A 21929-nucleotide genomic window follows, 5' to 3' on the forward strand; every position below is an offset into this window, starting at 1 on the left:
AACTAAGTGGCCAAAAGAATCACTCCAAAGGTAGGATTTGGACCAAGGTCTATCAGATTCTTTCCACTTTATTATGCTGCCTCCTTCCCACACCAGAAAGTGCTTTCTCCACATTATTTCAGGTCCTCACAAAGATGTCTTTAGAGAACTGAATGAAGAGTACACAGTAACCTGTCCCAGACATTCATGCAGCCAATTATACTATTCAATCCATTTATATAAAGTCTCTTGAGATAATTTTTTCTTAACATTAACTGCTAATAAACTAGAATTCTTTTCTAGATACAGTTTAGTAGTTCAGTTTTACAGAGCTAATGAACTATTTACATTTATATTTTTAGTAGTTCACATTTTTACAGAGATAATGAGCTATTTACATTTTAGTAATTCACATTTTCACCTGACTGCTCAGAACCCAGAACTGTTTCATGCTCAATCCAGCAACATTCGTTAGCCTGTAACTCCTAATACATCTCCTGATATAACTCTCATTTCCTCAGTCTAATTATTATGTAATCCTTGCTTTTGTATATTTTTTAATATTGTGTCTTTTATTCAAAGTCAATTTAAATCCTACCTGGAAATTAACAGAATACCAGGAAATATTTCCAGAGGTAATAAAACACTAACTCTGACTTTGCAATGGCATGATTTTATTCATCAATGATTATTTTTATTTTTCTCTAAGAACTTAAGATTTTTTAAAAACATATTTTAGCTTGACTTAAACTGCTAAAAGATGTAACTGATATGAACTGTAAAATAGCTAACAGTCTAAAATGTTGCAAATTTCCTAACTTCTCATGCTTTAGAAGAACCAACATAAAAACCTGTTCCAATAGCTGCTAAATGTTTTAATTTGAAAAACAAAAAACAGGTAGACTTTCCTGTGAGAAATCACAGATTATCTCAATGCCTGCCTTTCACAGTCCCTAAGAACTAAAGTTCCCGATATCCTATCTGTATGGCGTTAGTCTTGACCAGCAATAAAACTAATCCTGAACAAGGCTGGATATTTAATCCAAGTCCTGGTGCTATACTTTAACATGGCTCAGAACAAGTTTTGTGATACATATCCAACATCCAGTGTTTCAGAAATGAGTTCCTATGAACACTGACCTGCAGCAATACTGATATCAACCCTGTAACCTAGCTCTCTTCTTTGCTGTCAAAATTCTAGTTCAGGGCTATGATTGTTTCAGACCTACACTAACACTCTGCTAAACTTCTGCCAGCTCCACCCTCCTATATGAGTTCATGGGAAGGGTGAGAGACAATGTTTCAGAGCCTGCGAATCTCCATAGTGATGGACTAAGCCTCTGGAACCAGGAAAGTACTACATCACTGATTCTGCCTCCCAATTCCACCCCCACTAGCTTGATGCTGCAAAGTCAACAGGCTTCTGCTTTGAAAGCATCCAAATTATAGCAAACTAATGGAGCTAGAAGGGAATTTCACTATCGCGCAGTTCCTCCCTCACATTTTACAGTTGAGGGACTGAGGAAGGTAAGCAGTTTGTCAAATGTTCACTGTTAGATAAAGGGACAACAAAGATCCCAGTTGTTTAAGCCTCCTGACCTCTAGATCAGGGATCTCCCAATGATACCATGCCTACCTCTAATGAAGACATTCCCTTACCTGTGAAGGGAAAAAGGATGGGTCAACTGCACCTTGAGAACTTCGACCAGCAGTAACGCATTCTATCAATAACTCTTTCAAAGTCTGCTTCATTTCCAAGGCTAAATCATTTAACCAAGTCTGAAAATAAGATTAGAAAATGTATTTCTTATTACACCAGTCATAAAACAAAAACACAACCTAATGACTCTATTTTTTATTTCATGAAGGTTATAATTTCTTACTGACTCTCACACTCCAAAAATGTGCTCAATGGCATATATTTTTTTAATAAACTATTTAAATAAATTGAAAATAACTGTTTTTTTCACCTCTTGGGATAATATTAAGTGTGAAACTCAAAAATTTGTAGTTAGTTATCACTATCATCCATACAAACCAAAAAAATATGAACATTTAAAAAGTAACTCATTCATCTTGTCATTATGACAAACCAAACTAGACAGCTGGGCCAGTAAATTAGAGCCACACTGACTGGCTAAGTTCCCTGGCTCATGCTAACCTGATGATCTCATATTTAGAAAACTGTAACTATAAAAAGAGATTGCTTCATTAAGGTGAACTATATTATTTAGGGAGTTAAGCCCCCCTCTTCAAACAAAACTAATTCTGTTTCAAGGTCAAAACAATTTTTCAATTATTTGATTATAGATAAAAGAATAAAAGTTAACTAAAGTCAAAATAAGAATGATGATTGATCAAAATAGCAATTAATATTTAAGAATCACTACTTAACTTTAAAAAACTGCATCATTCTCAATAAAATATGAGGACAAAACTTCAAGCTTAAATAGCTCTTCATCATGACCTGTTTTGACTCTAAGTTCTAGCTTTTTACTGTTTATTTTTAGAATGTCTTCCGGTATTAAGAGCACAAACTTCTGCCCAGTGCAAAAGCCAGTGCAGCTAAAGAGTAAGGGCTCTCAGTGCGAGGCTGCAGACACCAGCCCTGCTACCATCCCGGGAGCTTCCGGGGCTCCGTGCTAGCCCAGCTGCTGACAGCGCTTTCTCTGTGTGCTCCACCAGTCCTGATAAAATTACAAGAGAGGAAAACAACAGCAAAAACAGCAAAACTCTTCACCAAACACGACAGCTACCTAACAAACCTATGCTTACAGCCACCTGATTGACACTCCATATCCAATAAGATGCAGAAGAGGCCCAACCAAGAATGGACATTTTACTAAGCTGTACAGATACACATATGATAAGGCATGGACCCGACTTGCAGTTGGAAGACAACTTTAGAACTTATAAATTATAATTTTACGCATACATCCTAATGCTGTTGGCTTTATCTGTGTAACTGTAATAGGCATTTGACAGTTCACTTCTAGTCCAAAGGAACAAATTAATCAATAGTTGCAGTATAAATGCACTAGTTCCAAGTTTACTTGTTCACTTAAATCATTTTATACAACTCAGATTCTGAAGAAAAAAAGAACAAAGACTTATTGAGAACTTATGTTCCAAACACTATAGTGTGCGTGCGTGTACGCATGCTGAGTTCCTTCAGTTGTATCCGACTCTGAGACCCCATGGACTGTAGCCTGCCAGGCTCCTCTATCCATGGGATTTTCCAGGCAAGGATACTGGAGTAGATTGCCATGCCCTTCTCCAGGGGATCTTCCTGACCCAGGGATCAAATTTGCATCTCTTACGTCTTGTGTATTGGCAAGTGGGTTCTTAACTGCTGGTGCCACTGGGAAGTCACACTATAGTATACCTAACACCAATTATCTCATTTAAGTTTCAATGAAAGTCTTTGCAATAGCTAGTAGGGCTTCTCATTTAACAGTTAAGAAAACTGAGACTCAAAGTTATATAGCTAATAAGTTATGGAGCTACAATTAATATCCAAATCTTTTTGACTTCAAAGCAAAAGTTCTTCTCAAAGTTACATGCTGCCTTCCAAAAATTAAAAATTCATATTCTCCTTAATATCAAATCATTGTAAACATAACAAAAAAAATTATTTTTTAAGATATGAGAAAGGTTCTTAAAAGGCCTAATTAACCAACTTACTCTACAAATGACCAAATTACTTTTGATACAAAGTTCATACTGTTAATTTTTTAATACCTTCACACTTGAAAAAGAATTACTTACCTCTACATTATTTGACAGAAGAACTTTATTTTTAAAAGGTACAACTTCTCCTTCTAAAGATTTCATTGCAGTTATATGTTTTAATTCCTCATCGAAACAGACGCTGTGTATGCCTATATTACAAAAGCAACAATTTAAATGCAAAAGCTTCCTTAAACACATAATTATTAGACATTACATATGATTACAAAATGTATACTTCATAACATATATATATTAGAATTATATTAGTTCAATTATATAATATAGAAGAATAACTTTCATCACCAAAAACTAGAAACAAACCAAATACCCAAAAGGTGAACGAGAAATTGTGATATATTTGCACAACTATTTTCAGCAAAGGAATAAAATATAGTTGAAAATATGATGATGATCAAAAAAAGCCAGGCATAAATGAGTACATAAGAATACATACTGATGATTCCACTTATTTGAGACAAAAAGATAAGAGTAAAGGGGGAAAGCAAACAACATTTCCTTTTCCCAAAATTTACACTCACTTTATGGTATTAAGAAAAAGACACAGGACCTAGTTTGGATCTTCAGAAAAACTCCATAGGTTACTATTCACAATTTAAAGAAAGAAACTAGATTTCAGAGAGGTAAACTAATAACTAACAAATAGTAGAGGCAGAACTTGAAAGCAAACTTTCTGATTAGAAGAACTCTTTCTACTATCTCCACAGGCCAAATCAGTTACAGATATAAGCACTTTAAAGCTTAGGATACACAATGGTTAGTAAATACTTCTGTAAAACAACAAAGAGTAGATATTTGAGGTTTTTATGGTCATAACATCTCTTTGTCAATCACTCAACCCTATGCTTGTAGTACAAAAGCAGCTATAGACAATAATGGGCATGGCTGTATTCCTTTCAACAAAACCTTCTATAAAAAAAAAAAGAAAACAGATAGCAAATCAGATTTGGCCTGTAGGCCTATAGTCCGCTAATCCCTGAATATAAGTGAAGATGAAATTTCTTTTTCCAACAAATAATATTTTAAGAAAATAATAACAATCATTGTTTGTGTAGTAAACCAACTCCAAAAGCAATTACTCAAACGATTCAACAACATCAAAGCATATGGCACTGTAACTCTCCACTTTACCAGGTAATCTCTCCTATTCCTATAACCTAATTATCATTTATGGGCTTCCTGGTCACTCAGTGGCAATGAGTCCACCTACCAATGCCGGACACAGGTTTGATCCCTCGGTGGGGAAGATCCCCTACAGAAGGAGACAGCAACCCATTCCAGTATTCTTGCCTGGGAAACCCCGTGGACAGGGGAGCCTAGCGGGCTATAGTCCATGGGGTCACAAGAGTCGGACACAACTTAGCAACTAAACAATTATCATCTATACACAGATGACTCCCAATTTTACATCTCCATTCCAGGTACCTCTGGCTAACAATAATTGCCTATTGAGTGTATCCACTGGGATGATACTCAGGACACCTTAAACTCAGTAATGAAGGGACATGTTCTTCCTCACTTCCAGACCTTATATTGGGCTTCCCTTGTGGCTCAGCTGGTAAAGAATCCGCCTGCAATGCAGGAGACCTGGGTTCGATCCCCGGGTGGGAAGATCCCCTGGAGAAGGAAATGGCAACCCACTCCAGTTTTCTTGCCTGGAGAATCCCAGGGATGGGGTCGCACAGAGTCGGACATGACTGAAGTGACTTAGCAATAGTAGCAGTAAGAACCTAATATTATGCCTGGAAGATAGCTGAAACTCCATAAACATCTGCTGAATAAATGTTGAATCTTACCAGCAAAAAGCTTCTTAAGGTGAGACTGAATCACTGATGGATTAGTAGACTGGCCCAGTATTTCTAATAAGTCATCATCACCAATAAAGTAAAATCTTGGGAATGCTGAGCGTTTTTCCTTAAAAATTTAAAAAAAAAAAAAAAACTTATCTTTTCAAATAACTAAGATATTAAAGCACTTTGCAATTTATTATACAAGGATTTAAAAAAAATACCTCCAAGAATTCATTTAATGATTTCTGACATCGTTGAAGCTGATCAAGTATCGTTAATAGAGAGTTTCTGATTCCTGCATGAGTAGTTAATGTTGTGACTCTATTATCTTTCTTGATGTCAAGCATTATTGATCTGCAGAAGGAAAAACTTACTTTCACATCTATTATAACAGTCTTTGGCTGAAAAAGTGATATGGAGGCTTTTCTTTGTCTGCCTAAAACAAACTAGTAATACCAGTATAACAGTAATACATTATTATACATCTAATACACAATCCTTAAAGTTAATAACACATTACCATTTTTAATCTCCTTTATTGCATATTATCTTATTTCATCAACTCACTAAACAAATATTAAGCCTTACCTCATAGAGATAATGGCCCAGTGACAGAGAAAGAGATTAAATAATTTCTCTGAATATCGAAATAAAGTTATGATAAATGCTAAGAAAGTACAAAAACTTGTTAAAGTGGTTAATGGGAAAACCCCTAACCTATGACTTATTTGAGGAAGTAATTTAAACTGAGATTTAAGTAATTAAGAAAAAGAAAAAGGCAATGAGTAGGAGGGAAGCAGTTTCTGGCAAAGATCATGAGAAAGAGCTCAGTATGTTAGAGAAATGGGAAAGGAGTAGATCCTCAGATATGTTTTATCCGTAGAGCAATAGAAAACCATTTTAAAGTTTTACTTAATAAAGGAAACAAGTAATGCAACAACTCTGGCTTCTGTGTGAAAAACACTGGAGAAGAAGAGAACAAGTCAAAAGATTATTCAGTAGTCTGAAAAGTTTAGAATACTTTAGAATAAAACCAAAGAAGTAGAGATATAAAAGATATAATAAAAGAGACAAGTACGTTACAATCAACAAAATTTGGTAACAATGGACTTGGAAATGGAGAGAGGGGTCAAAGATACCCATTATGCTTCTGCTTTGAGCAGTTAGGTGGTACCATTTATTGGGACAGAAATGACAGAGAAAATACTTGTGGGAAAGGGATTTGAAATAAAGTTATGAATTTAGTTTTGACATGTTCACGATATTTAATATATTTAGAGATTAGAAAAGAAAGATAGGCTCAATAAACAAGTTGAGGAGACCTTAGCAACTAGATGAGAATTGATTCTGAAAGAAGTTCAGCTCATTAAACAGAGAATATGGAATGAGAAAACCTACAGGCAGAAACCTGGAGGATGTCTGCATCTAAATGTTTAGAGAAAGGTGAGGACTAGGAATCAGGAGTAGAACCAGATAGTAAGGCAGAAAACCAAACAGGACAGGGTCACAGAAGCCAAAGGAATTTCTTCTAAGAAAGAAGAAATGCTCAACTCTATTAGATACTAGTCAGAGATAAAGTAAAAAAATGTCCATCAGATTTACAGTGGGAAAGTAACTGGCAATTTTAGGAAGTACATATTAGTAATATTACTATTGCTATAATAATATTCATATTGTTGTTGTTTAGTCCCTCAGTCATGTCTGACTCTTTTGTGACCCCGTGGACCACACTCCACCAGTCTCCTCTGTCCATGGGATTCTCCAGGCAAAAATACCGGAGTGAGCTGCCATTTCCTTCTCCAGGGGATCTTGCTGACCCAGGGATCAAACCTGCGTCTCTTGAATTGGCAGGTGGATTCTTTACCACTGAGCCACTTCAGAATCCCCAATATTAATATTACATAGATAATAATATTACCTATATAACATTAGACTTCTCCTGTGGCTGACAGTTAAGGATCTGCCTACAATGCAGGAGACCCAGGTTCGATCCCTGGGTCAGGAAGATACCCTGGAGGAAACAGCAACCCACTCCAGTATTCTTGCCTAGAGAATTCCATGGACAGAGGAGCCTGGTGAGCTACAGTCCATGGGGTCACAAAGAGTCAGACATGACTGAGCGACTACACACACATACACACACACATATAATATTAATATAGGTAAAGTGGTAAAGATAGACACCACATCAAAATGATTCAAGAAGTAAACGAATGAATGAGAGAAAATAGTTTCTCAAAAGGAACCAAGAAAAAAAAAAGTTGAAGACACAGATAATACTAACAATGTAAAATAAAAGTAATTAGCTTGTACGAAGTACCTCACAATATGAATAAAAACTCATCATATGTGTCCTTTTTTTTATGTAGCGTACTGACCTAAAATCTTCATCAACTCTGTTGAAGCGTGTCTGTTCTTTTGGCAATGCTCCACGGCCAAAAATGGGTTCCAAATATACCCACTTTCTCTGAATGTGGTTTAAATTCTGTAGATACTCATCTAACTCTGCAAGTTTTCTTTCCCAAATTGACACTTTATCTTCAAACCCTTTATAATAAGGAGAATCCTTTAAGGATTGAAGAAGGCATCTATTATCTCCAACTTGATTTACTATATCTTTCCAGTCTTTAATCAGCTTGATGGTTCGACTTTGGCTGTCTTCATAATCAACCAATGTAAATACTGCTCCAACTCCCCACAGATCAAGTTCACGTAAAGCTTCTCTGATTGTAACTTCACCTTGTGCCCGACTATTTAAATCCTATTTAACACAAAATATCCATATTTATTATTTCAACACACAAAATAGGTAAGCTATATCTATTTTATAAGAAGATATATTTTTATTTGACTTTTCACTGTAAAGCAAAAAAAAAAAAAAGTAAGTGGATATATTTTAGATGCAATCCAAGAGAATTACTGGCTAAAGTATGAAGGGATGTCCGGTTCACATGGTCAAAATATATACAAAGTTCTGCCTTATGCTTTTTACTTGTAAAAAAATTTAAAACATCCATTGCAAACCAAACCACAAAAATATTTAAATTTTGCAGAACTCAGGAGTTTTTTTGGTAACTTAAGTTCCAACACATCTAAAATGATTAATAATCATCTAGAGTCACCTCCTATAGAAGTCATGCTTTATAATCTTATGATTATCTACATATGTGCCAAGGTAATAGGCAAAGATGAAAACATATGTATTAGATAGAAAAATAAAACAATTTAACATCAAAAGTCCTTTTATGGGCAGAACACAAAACAGAAAGTCTACTACTTACAACATAATTGTGCAAGTTTTACTTTTACCTGAGACCTATGCTAAAACTGATCAGTAAATTGGTTCCTTGTTTAGTTCTCTGTATTTTTGTATCCCTGAGCTTCTATTTATAATATACCCTATGATCTAAAGTGTATTTCATGTAAAATGCTTTGCATGTGTCTGCTGACTTCTGTCTTAAAGACATATATTACTTCAGATTTTTTCTCTCTCTCAAGGAGGGGGTTTATATTGTTTCTATAGCCCCATGTACAGATTCAGATAAACTAATGAAAGAATAAAGGAATAGTGGAACACTGTCACTATTTTGAAGGGAGGAAAGAAATTTAACTTGCTGTTTTAAATAAAATGTAAAGCAAAAATATATGTTAGCAAAGGTCAGATCTATGGGCTATTTATAAAATGATTCTTACTTTAAGGTCTGAAGCTTTGGCAACAACTGTATCAGCTACTCTAAGCAGATCACCAAATAATAATTTCTCTAAACTAGTCCCCCTGGGAAGGCCAAGAAGACGAAAAAGGTCAAGCCAGTGATCTGGAGAAAGATGTTCCCCTCTCACATATTTCAAGACAGGAATGGCAATCTGTTAAAAAAAAAAAAAATAAGATATGCATGTATATATATATTAGCAAAATACAAATTACTATTTAATTTTACTACAATTATTTATTACAATTATTACAATTATGTATAAACATTTTAATAACTATATTATCTTACTTAATATAATTAAGATATTAATTAACATATCAACTAATAAAGATATTAACATTTCAATTAATCTTGAAATGTTTAAAAAGAATTGTACAATACTTTTTATTATACATTGATGTGAATACATGCAAATTTCCCTTTGTAACTTGATATATTTTAAAACATGACCTAAAATATTTCTATTTTTATAAATTTAGAAAATGACCTATATCCTAAATATGCTAAGTGACCCACATCCTAATTGCTAAGTTTCAAATACTCCACTTTATAATAAATTTAACCATAAATTTCTTACTTTTAACTTATTTCACATTGAAGCAGAAATATCAGTAACTTTTCTGGTTTACTCTATACTTTGTATTTTTTTGTGTAATGGAATCATTAAAAATAGATAAACTAAAATTACAATTTGGGTTTCCCAGGTGACATCACTGCATAATAAAAAGATACATGAACACTGTAAACATCATTTTTAAACAATAGCATAAATAAAACTATCTTACTTTATATTTGTCAACCTCTGATTGTAATTTCACTGTCATTACTGAATGTTCTTCAACCTTTCTTAATCTGTCATGCCAATTCATCAAAAATTCCTCAAACAGATAGGTCTTAGTCCTGTAAAACAGTAGAAAAATATCTTAAAGTTTACATCCCAAAAAATACTACAAAACTATCAGAATGTAAATATTATTTATGAATCAAACCGAAAAGTAATCCAGTCCTCATTGGCCATTTCTTGAAATCCTTGCTGAAACTCTTCATAAAGAGCCCAAATTTGTGCACAGCTCTCAATATCCTTAGAGATGCTATATGCCAAGGAGAAGTTGGGCTCTTCTAGGCCAAAATGATGGCAATCATCACTGTAGAAACAAGTAGTGAAATATCAGTAGATTTTTACAACAGAAAAACGGTGAAACGTCAGTAAGTTAAGCTAATAATGTAACTGCATTCCCTGTGTGTGTCTTTGTGTGCCTGCATCTGACAGTGGAGGTGGGCAGCCAGGAGGCTGTGTCTACTTAACACCAGAATTTTACTCTAAGTACTTACGAATGGGCTCCTCTAAATTCATTAATATGAACTTCTTCCAAAGGAGTCAAAGTAAAATTGGTAATACATCAATATATTTTCCATATTCATATGTAACAAATGTTTAGAATTACACAACTTAGTGGCTAAATCTGAGGCTAGATTAAACAGTATCCATTAACATTCTTCTCCATTGAAAGAATTAGTTTCCAGAATGTAAGACTGTTGTTGTTTAGTTGCTACGTCGTGTCCAACTCTTGCAACACCATGGACTGTAGCCCACCCGGCTTCTCTGTCCATGGTATTTCCCAGGCAAGAATACTGGAGTGGACAGCTGTTTCCACCTCCAGGTGATCTTCTTGACTCAGAGACTGAACCATCTCCAGTATTGACAGGCAGATTCTTTACTGCTGAGTCAACAGAGAATGAAAGATATTCCTCATCCAATTAGTGTAATGTCATTTAATAAGCATGGTACTAAAGCCGCCACTCATCTATGAAGGCAATTAATTTATGGATGCATTTGCCTAAAGAGACCAAACTTATACCAATTTTTATGAACATTTCATATTTTAATTCATTTTTATTGGACTATATTTGCTTTACAATGTTGTTAGTTTTATTGTACAGCAAAGCGAATCAGCTATATGGATACATGTGTCTCTGCTTTATTGGATTTCCTTCCCATTGTCATCACAACAGAGCACTGAGTGGAGTTTCCTGAGCTGTACTGTATGTTCACTACGAACAAAGCTAGTGGAGGTGATGGAATTCCAGTTGAAGCTATTTCAAATCCTGAAAGATGATGCTGTGAAAGTGCTGCACTCAATATGCCAGCAAAGTTGGAAAATTCAGCAGTGGCCACAGGACTGGAAAAGGTCAGTTTTCATTCCAATCCCTAAGAAAGGCAATGCCAAAGAATGTTCAAACTACCACACAATTGCACTCATCTCAGACGCCAGCAAAGCAAAGCTCAAAATTCTCCAAGCCAGGCTTCAACAGTACGTGAACCATGAACTTCCAGATTGTTCAAACTGAATTTAGAAAAGGCAGAGGAACCAGAGATCAAATTGCCAACATCTACCAGATCATCAAAAAAGCAAAAAAGTTCCAGAAAAACACACTACTTCTGCTTTATTGACTATGCCAAAGCCTTTGACTGTGTGGATCACAACAAACTGTACAAAATTCTGAGAGAGATGGGAATAGCAGACCACTTGACCTGCCTCCTGAGAAATCTGTATGCAGGTCAAGAAGCAACAGTTAGAACTGGACATGGAACAACAGACTGGTTCCTAATCGGGAAAGGAATACGTCAAGGCTATGTTTTGTCACCCTGCTTATTTAACTTCTACGCAGAGTACATCATGAGAAATGCTGAGCTGGATGAGGCACAAGCTGGAATCAAGATTGCAAGTAGATATATCGATAACCCCATGACACCACCCTTACGGCAGAAAGTGAAGAACTAAAGAGCCTCTTGATGAAAGTGAACGAGGAGAGTGAAAAAGTTGGCTTAAAATTCAACATTCAGAAAACTAAGATCATGGCTTCTGGTCCCATCACTTCATGGCAAACAGATGGGGAAACAGTGGCTCACTTTATTTTTTGGACTCCAAAATCACAACAGTTGGTGACTGCAGCCATGAAATTAAGACACTTGCTCCTTGGAAGAAAAGTTATGACCAACCTAGACAGCATATTAAAAAGCAGAGACATGACTTTGCCAACAAGGTCCATGTAGTCAAAGCTATGGTTTTTCCAGCAGTCATGTATAAATGTGAGAGTTGGACTATAAAGAAAGCTGAGCACCGAAGAATTGATGCTTTTGAACTGTGGTGTTGCAGAAGACTCTTGATAGTCCCTTGGACTGCAAGGAGATCAAACCAGTCCATCCTAAAGGAGATCAGTCCTGGGTGTTCATTGGAAGGACTGATGTTGAAGCTGAAACTCCAGTACTTTGGCCACCTGATGGGAAGAGCTGACTCATTTGAAAAGACCCTGATGCTGGGAAAGATTGAGGGCAGGAGGAGAAGGGGATGACAGAGGATGAGATGGTTGGATGGCATCACTGACTCGATGGACATGAGTTTGAGTAAACTCCGGGAGTTGGTGATGGACAGGGAGGCCTGGCATGCTGCAGTTCATGGGGTCACAAAGAGTCAGACACGACTGAGTGACTGAACTGAACTGAGAGCAGATTCTCATTAGTTATCTATTTTATATTTTATAGTATCAGTAGTGTATATATATAGATCCCAATCTTCCAGTTCATCCCAACCTGCACCCTTTCCCTCCTTGGTGTCCATACACTTGTTCTCTACATCTGTGTCTCTAGTTCTGCTTTGCAAATAAAATCTTCTATACCCTTTTTCTAGATTCCATGCATATGCAACAATATACAATATTTAATGCAATTATTAAACTTAATATTTTATATTTTTATGACATAAAACAATGAATGTTTTTAAGTTTCATCTTTTCACTAGGTTCATTTTCCAGCAGCTCTAAAAGTAATTTTCCACTAATTTTATATATTCCATTTTCAAATACAATGAGATCATATAAAGCAAGTATATTTCAACTCCTTAATTTAACTTTTAAATAAATTTAATTTTCTATTATTATTTAATTTGCTATTATTACTTCTATTATTTCTATTTCTAGGCCTAACCAGAAACTTGGTTTTGTTTTATTTGCTTTTCTCTTTCCAAATATAATTCAACAACTCCTAAGAAAGCATTAGCATGCACACTTAATACTGGTATTTTTAAAACTGCTGAAGCTTATAAAAAGACTTCAATATAACAGATACAAGTACATTATTAGCTTAATATATAAACACAAAACTTTTTTCCCAAAATGAGCACTATCAGATTTAAAGAATAAACATACAGCAGCTTTTTTCTTATGACTTCAAGATCATCAAATTCAACTTTCTTCTCTTTTATTGACTTTGCACTTTTATCAAGAGTATCTGGCTGGCCTGTTTCAATAACATCATCACCAGGCTTTAATTGGTCCCAACGAGCTTTAAATTTTTCCAGTTCTTGATAATAAATCTGAAGACGTGATCTGACGTTTCCTTTCATCACTTCAATCTATAAGTCAACAGAGAATATATAATTTAACTCATTGTAAATTTCTACTTTATATTCACATTTTTACTTCCAATATTTTCTATTTAAAGGTCAAAAAACATCAATATCAACTTTTCTAAAGATTATTCTTCATTATTTACTTCAAGTACAATAAATTAACTCCAAAATAAATTAGACACTAAATTTACAATAACAAAAGATATACTGCAAACAGCAACATTACAAAACCATTCATGTGACTAACAGCATCTGTGATAACTATCAACAAAATTAATATGATGAAAAAAGTTACTCAGTGACCTCCAGTTGTTCTATCTGATTATACAGTTGCTTAATAAAGAAGGCCATCTCCCAGTCTCCCATGCAGCTAACTGCCAGAAGACTAAGTTCTGGTCAACAGGATACGAGCACAATAGATGTGCACAGCTTCCAGACTGTACTGTTAAAACACACCACACACAGTAGGTAAACAAACGATTCATAAGAAAGTCTGATAATACTGTCACATATATTCTTGGTACGGTAGAAAGTGAAGATAAACTAAGTGACATGATCATCATTTATACTAAGTATCTTATATAGAAGTGCTGAGGGAGATCAATTCCATCAGCAATATAAAGTTCTTATAAAAGTGAGCTATAATGTAATAAAGAAGAAATTGTAAATGAGGAAAAAACTGTTCTCATTTTAACAAAATGACTAAAAGCTTCTTACCTGGTCTCTAATCATAAGTTGGTGACTTTCCATCATCAACTCAAATTTATCCCACTTAGCTTTCAGATTACTAATTGTTTCTAAACCTCCACCTGCCACAGTCCGTAAAAGTCTGTTTTTATCTTCAGCCTCTTGAAATAAGGGCAAAATCTAAAAGTTAAAAAATAATATGTCAAAAACAACATACTTTATCAAATTTATTAAGATTCCATTTATATAAAGTTATTTTATGGTTTGCTTTTTAAATTAGGATTTTTGCTTTTATATAATTTGCTAAATTTCTAGATACAAAGTTTCTAATATATATTACATGCAAACTCAACTAAAGCACTCAAACATCAGTTAAAAAGGATAATAAAAGTGGTAATATGAAACTAAGTTAAATCATGATTATAGAAAGACAATACTATACCTGTTCAAAGTAACATTCTTATTATACAGGTTCCACTCATAAGAAAATGCTGGAGACTTCTATGGTTTGCAATTAATTATCTTTTTTGTCTGGCTATTGATTGTGAAATCTGAGAAACACCTTTCACTACTGTGATTATGTAGCAATTACCCACTTAATACCATTGTATCATGATTGGTCAACAAACAGAAAAATTATAGAATTCTGTATCACCAAAACTACCATTTAATAGAAAAACCTGTAATCACTTTTTACAATCCAGACGCATATTAGAATTATCTTGAAATTCTTTGAAAACGCAAATGCTCAGGTATTGCTTTTTTTTCTCCAAAGTTCCAGATATGTTTCTATTGAGCAATCATGTTCAAAAACAACTGGACTATATGATGATCTTTTACCTTTATCTAGTTTGTTTCACTTTTACTATTTCATATTCAGTGCTACCATTTCATCTAGTTTATGTTCTCCAATTTCTGTTGCAACAAGCAACAAAGGTTTACTGTATAGCACAGGGACCTACAGTCAATATCTTGTAATAACCTATAATGGAAAGTAATCTGAAAAATAATATATGCATATAAATGAATCACCTTGCTGTGGACCTGAAACACTGTGAGTACTATACTTTAATAATATATATATATATATCAAGAAAAAAATGAAAGAAAGAAAGAGAAAACTGAAGAAGAGTCAGAATCAAGCTCCTATATTTAGCTTCTACCTGAAAAGCCCTGAATTGTATATAATGAGCAGTCCATTAAACAGTCCAGGTGTAGGTCAACAAACTGCTCAAATTGCTTCCAGGTCTTTTAAAGCACCATAAAACAATAGTGTCCTATAATTTATAACTGTACTTTTGCTACTCATCAAAGCAGTAAAATCCATTGAAAAATATTTTAAAATCATTATGCTTACATAACAGACAACAACAACAAAAAATCAAATATATCTCAATGGGCAATTTGCAATTCCTGGGCAGGATCAGTTTCACCTGAGAAACCATTAACCAAGAACCCATGTTGTACTAGGAACATCAGTGAGAGAGAAGACAGAAAGGGAAAACTGCTTCCGACTCTTTGTGACCCCATGGACTGTATAGTCCATGGAATTCTCCAGGCCAGAATACTGGAGTGGGTAGCCTTTCCCTCCTCCAGGGGATCTTCCCAACCCAGGAATCAAACCAGGGTCTCCTGCATTGCAGGCGGATCCTTTACCAACTGAGCTATCAGTGAAGCTGTAAAGAGAAAACAGAGCAGGATTCTCATTTCTAGTGTGAGAAGAACTTAGCCGGTGAAGACATCGCAAGTTTCCAAGTGTGCGCCGTGCATGCAAGTGTGCCAAGTTGCCTCAGTCATGTCCAACGCTTTGCAACCCCATGGACCGTAGCCTGCCAGGTTCCTTTCTCCATGGGATCCTCCAGGCAAGGATACTGGAGTGGGTTGCCACTTCACACTCCACGGGATCTTCCCAACCCTGGGATCAAACCCATATCTGTCTCCTGCACTGGTTGGCAGGAGGGTTCTTTACCATTAGTGCCACCTGTAAGCCCGTTTCCAAGTCTATCTGCATGCAAAGCTACTTATCCACACATCAACAGAGATACATATCAAAACACAATTCTGTAACACCTTGCCGCTGAAAACCCAGCAGTGACTCCTCAGTGTCCATAGAATCATGTGGCCCACACGACCTGGATTCTGCCTAGCTCTTTATTCCATGTCGTGCCCCACCCTGCCTCACCTGCTGTTCCCAACAGACATCTATTTCCCTTAGTTTTTGTGATGATATGCTTCATGTCTTTCACCCCACGTCATTATCAATCTCCTTTGCTGCCTCCATCTATACTTGAACTCTAAATTTTGAAATGCTCAAACCTGATTCTATAACCTCTACAGTTTGTCAATCAGATGAGCTAGTTCAATTCTATGGCTTTAAACATCATGAATATTAAAATGATTTCCAAATGTATATCTCTAATCTTCACCTTGACTCTAAATTCCAAATTCCTCGCTCTATATGACATGTCAATCCCTGCTACCTCCAATCCCCAAACTCCTCTCTCTAGTCATCCTCATCTCAGTAAATGGTACCATTAGCTTCTTAGCTGCTCAAGCCAGAAACCTAAGAGACACGTTTATTTCTTTTCCTCTAATCCCCTGTATACTTCTAATGCAGCAGAAGACCTTGGTTCTCACTCTAAAATGCATCATCAGATTCTCTGGTTCTCTCCATCTCCTCTGCTATTCCACGGTACAAGCTTGGCTCATCTTTTGTATACCAGCTGGAGTATACTACTAACTCTCTGCTACTATTGTCTCCCTCCAATCCATTCTCCATGAAGCAGCCAGCGTAATCACTTCAAAGTGCAATCCACATTTATCTCTTCCCTGCTTAAATGCCTCTAAAATTTTTCTATTACTCTCAGAAAAGAACTAGAACTCCCTATGATTGTCTGAAAGTCCCTTCATAATCTGGACCTTGCCTACCTCTCCAATTTCACTCAAACCACTTTCCTTGAATAATATGGCTTTCTGGATAACTTAAGTTTCTTGACAATATTTACACCTATCTCACTTCCTTAAGGAAGGTCCTCTACCTTAAGATCTTTGTATTCACTGTTCCATCTGCCCTCTAAATCTCGGAACGGTTGCCTCCTTACCCTGCAGGTCCCAGTGCAAACAGATGTCATCTGTCTGATACGGTCTCCAGGATCACCACCCTAAGAAACATCCCACAGTTGGGCATGCTCATCCTCTTACTAATTTAGCTCCTCATGCTCCTTTCTTCCTCTCCGTCTCTATCTCTGACTCTCTCACACATACACACAACACACACTTACACATGAATGCAGATTTCAGTAACACAGGGCATGTTCATACTTGTAACCACAATGCCTAGCACAATCCCTGGAATATATCAGGTGATCTGTAGTCAGTTCAGTTCAGTCACTCAGTCGTGTCCAACTCTTAGTGACCCCATGGACTGCAGCACGCCAGGCCTCCCTGTCCATCGCCAACTCCCAGAGCTTGTTCAGACTCATGTCCATCAAGCCGGTGATGCCCTCCAACCACGTCATTCTCTGTTGTCCCCTTCTCCTCCTGCCTTCAATCTATAGTAAGTATTTGTCAAATAAATGCCTCCATGTGGCAGCTAACTGCCACAGTTCATAACGCTATTCTTTCTTTAGTTATATCCTCTACTAGACAACTACACTATTTTATTTGCCTTTAAACCCTCTTTATACCTGTAAGCCTACCATATAAATGTTTATAGTCCATTCTACCATGAAAGTATATTATTTCTCTCACCTCTAATCTCTCTTGCAATTTTCAACCTATCACGTAAGAGGAATACATAAAAGTTTGTATCTATTTTGAATTATTTCTCCTCTTTCCTCCAAACATAACTAAGATCACCTATAACATGTTCTGTAAATTTTGGCTTGTTTATTCTAGGTTCTAGCCTTCTGGATACTGTTTCTATGAATCTTTAACCACCTTTTTATCTTTCTCTCTAACTATGAGCTCTTCCATCATATGTGTGTGTGCATGTGTGTGTGTGTACTTCTAATTCAGCACTAACTTCATATTTAAGCATCATAAAAGTACAACCTTGGAAGTAACAGCATGAACTATTTAAGTTTAGTCTTATTCTAATAAGGCACATCATAAAAGGTCACAAAAACAATATATATTGTGGTTACTGTTTCACTACAACAACATAACATCAAGAGTCCAATCATAAGCAGACTAATTTTATAGACTTCTTTATAATATTGTAATTATATGATATTTGCGGTCACATAATATTACATGATTTAATCATTCCAATATAGTTTAAAAAAAAAACAAATTACTTTGTGATTCTTACCTCTGGCTTCCGTTCTTGTAGCTTACTATATTGTAAATTTGCATTGCCTATCTCTTCCACAGACTGGGGCATAATTGTTAAGACTTCCATAGCCTCAGTAACAAATGTGTCAATTTCATGTAAATGAGCTGAAAAGGAAACATTGAAATAGAAAAAATGTTATCATCATCAAAAAAATTCAATTACATAATTTCTAAACCAAGTAATGTTAGAAGTAATCACTATATGAAATACAGTAAATCTTAGTTGTCATTTGTTTTCATAAAGAAAAATTCAAAGTATAGAATAAGCAAAAAAATTTCTTCTCATGAAATTGTAATTGCTTCATATAACATTTAAAAATTTTAAGAAGAAAGTGAAAATGTATTTAATCATTCTTAGTAAGTTTTACTCTAAGTTGGCAACTTTTTTAGTCTTTTAAATAATATGCTAGAATATATTTCAGTTTAAATGAAAAAAAGAAACACTGATATTTTGGAAAATAGTACAGGCATTCCTCACTTTATTGTGCTTCACTTTATTGTGCCTTGTAGATACTGCATTTTTTACGAATTGAAGGCCTGTGGCCACTCCGCATGGAGCAAGTTTATCAGGGTCATCTTTCCAACAGCATTTGCTTGCTTCATGTGTCTGTCACATCTTGGTAATTCTCCCAATATTTCAAACTTTCTCATATTGTTACATTTGCTATGGTGATCTTTAATCAGTGGTCTTTGATGTTACTATTGTTTTGGAGTACCATGAACTACACTCACATAAGACAGCGAACTTAATTGATAAGTGTTGTATATATTCTGACTGTTGCACCTCTCTAATTCCCTCAGACACAAAAATATTAAAATTGGGTCAATTCATGGCCTCTTAAGTGTTCAAGTTAAAGAGTGACACATTGCTCACTTTAAATCAAAAGCTAGAAATGATTAAGTTTAGTAAGGGAGGCATATCTAATGATGAGATAGGCCAAAAACTAGGCCTCTTGCACCAAACAGTTAGCCAAGGAAAAGATCTTAAGGGAAATTAAATGTACTACTCCAGTGACTACACAAATGATAACAACGTGAAACAACATTATTGTTGATCCAAAGAAAGTGCTAGTGATGTGGACAGAAGACAAAGCGGCGACAAGCCCCTTATGCCAAAGCCTGATTCACAGTGCGGCCCCGCCCTTCAGCTCCATAAAGGCTGAGGCGAGAGGGCTGCAGAGGAAAAGCTTAAGCCAACACAGGCTGCTTCATGAGATTAAAGAAAGAAGCCATCTCTGTAACATGAAAAGTGCAAGATGAAGCAGCAAGTGCTGATGGAGGAGCAAGTGCTGATGGAGGAGCAAGCTACCCAGATAATCTAGCTAAGATACTTAATGAAGGCCACTCCACTAAACAGCAGACTTTGAAGGTACATGAAGCAGCCTTTGATTAGAAGATATCATCAAGGACTTTCATAGCTAGAGAGGAGAAGTCAATGCCTGTATTCAAAGCTTCAAAAGACAGGCTGACTCTCTTGTTAGAGGCTAATGTAGCATAAGTTGACACCAATGCTCATTTACCATTCCAAAACTCCTAGTGCCCTTCAGAATTATGTTGAATCTATTCTGCCTGTGCTCTTGAAATAGAACAAAGGCTGATGGAAAAAAAAAAAACCACAAAGCCTGACAACAGCACCTGTTTACAACATAATTTACTGAATATTTTAATCCCATTGCTGAGATGTACTACTCAGAAAAAAAAAAGATTGTTTTCAAAATACACCTGCTCATTGACAATGCACCTGGTCACCCATAGCTCTAATGGAAATGTACAACAAGATTCATGTTGTTTTCATGACTGCTGACACAACATCCATTCTACAGCCCATGGATCAATAAGTAATTTCAACATTCGGGTCTTATTATTTAAGAAATACATTTCATAAGGCTACAGCTGCCACAGACAGTGATTCCTCTGAGGGATCTGAGAAAACTAAATTGAAAATCTTCTGAAAAGGATTCACCATTATAGATGCCATTAAAAACATTCATGATTTATGAGAGGAGGTCAAAATATCAATGTTACCAGGAGTTTGGAAGAAGCTGATTGCAATCCTCCTGGATGATTCTGAGGGATTCAAGCCTTCAGTGGCAGAGGTAATTAAAGATGTGGTTTAAAAAATAGCAAGAGATCTAGAATTAGAGGTGAAGACTAAAGATGTGAATGAATTGCTGCAATGTCATGATAAAACTTTCACAAATGAGGACTTGCTTCTAATGGATAAGCAGAGAAAGTGGTTACTTGTAATTTTGAGACTCTAGTCCTGCTGAAGATGCTATGAAGATTGCTGAAATGACAACACAGGACTTAGGATATAACATAAACTTAGTCAATGAAGCAGTGGAGGCTTTGAGGAGACTGACATCAATTCTGAAAGAAGTACTACAGTGAGTAAAATGCTATCAAACAGCACTGAAAGCTACAGAGAAACTGTGCATGAAAGGAAGAGTCAATCAGTGCACGTGACTGTTCTTATTCTAAGCAAAGGCCACGGCCACTTCGACCTTCAGCAACACCACCCTGATCAGTCAACAGCCATCAACATCAAGGCAAGACTCTCCACCAGCAAAAAGATCATGACGCACTGAAGACTCACACGATGGCTAGCGTTTCTAACAATGGAGCATTTTTCAGCTGAGGTAAGTATACTTACTGTTTATTTGCACACAATGCTTACTGCACAGTTAACAGACTACAGTATATGCAAACATAACTTCTATATGCACTGGAAAACCAAAAATTCACATGACTCTATCACAATAATCTCTATACTGCAGTGGTCTGGAAATAAACCCACAATATTTCTGAGGCATGCCTGGAGTCCTTTGAAGAGGTAAGTACAAATACCAGAATTAATCCCTTTCTCAGTGAAATATGCAACAAACTGATACTAGCTCACACTGCAAATAATAACAATAATCTTCAATTTTTAGACCTCATAGAGTTTCATATTTTACTAAAATTATCATCTTAAGCTGATTTTTATTTCATACTATTCTCTAGATTACTTTTTATTTTAATCATCATTGAGACTCATATTCATAACTAAGAACAATTAACAAGTGTATTTACCCTGGATGGACTTCTTCAAAGAAAGAACAAGCATGTCAAATAACTTCTGGATGAGATCATCAATCACAGTCTTCACAGGGTTACAATTAATATTTAAGCAATCTACCTTGACAGCACTGAAAAATGCCAAAGGACATATGTTGACATGAAAAAGACTAAGTAGAAGAAAAGAGTGTCATTACGATTTTGTGTAA

The 21929-nt window shown here is 35.7% G+C and overlaps 1 protein-coding gene across 2 annotated transcripts in view; it reads right to left on the reverse strand.

Moving 5' to 3' along the window:
• DYNC2H1 (dynein cytoplasmic 2 heavy chain 1) overlaps positions 1–21929 on the reverse strand; it is a 408806-nt gene that overhangs the window by 343177 nt on the left and 43700 nt on the right. For both annotated transcript variants that reach the window (XM_061143196.1, XM_061143187.1), the window contains exons 19-30: positions 21736–21851; positions 18641–18768; positions 14359–14508; positions 13439–13644; positions 10222–10377; positions 10018–10132; positions 9213–9383; positions 7898–8280; positions 5741–5873; positions 5526–5643; positions 3748–3860; positions 1639–1758 (exon numbers count right to left, since the gene is read on the reverse strand). In XM_061143196.1, the coding sequence (XP_060999179.1) occupies positions 1639–1758; positions 3748–3860; positions 5526–5643; positions 5741–5873; positions 7898–8280; positions 9213–9383; positions 10018–10132; positions 10222–10377; positions 13439–13644; positions 14359–14508; positions 18641–18768; positions 21736–21851 (1909 nt within the window). The remainder of the gene's footprint in view (positions 1–1638; positions 1759–3747; positions 3861–5525; positions 5644–5740; positions 5874–7897; positions 8281–9212; positions 9384–10017; positions 10133–10221; positions 10378–13438; positions 13645–14358; positions 14509–18640; positions 18769–21735; positions 21852–21929) is intronic.

This window comes from Dama dama, chromosome 1, assembly GCF_033118175.1.
Source record: "Dama dama isolate Ldn47 chromosome 1, ASM3311817v1, whole genome shotgun sequence".
NCBI classification, from domain to species: domain Eukaryota; kingdom Metazoa; phylum Chordata; class Mammalia; order Artiodactyla; family Cervidae; genus Dama; species Dama dama.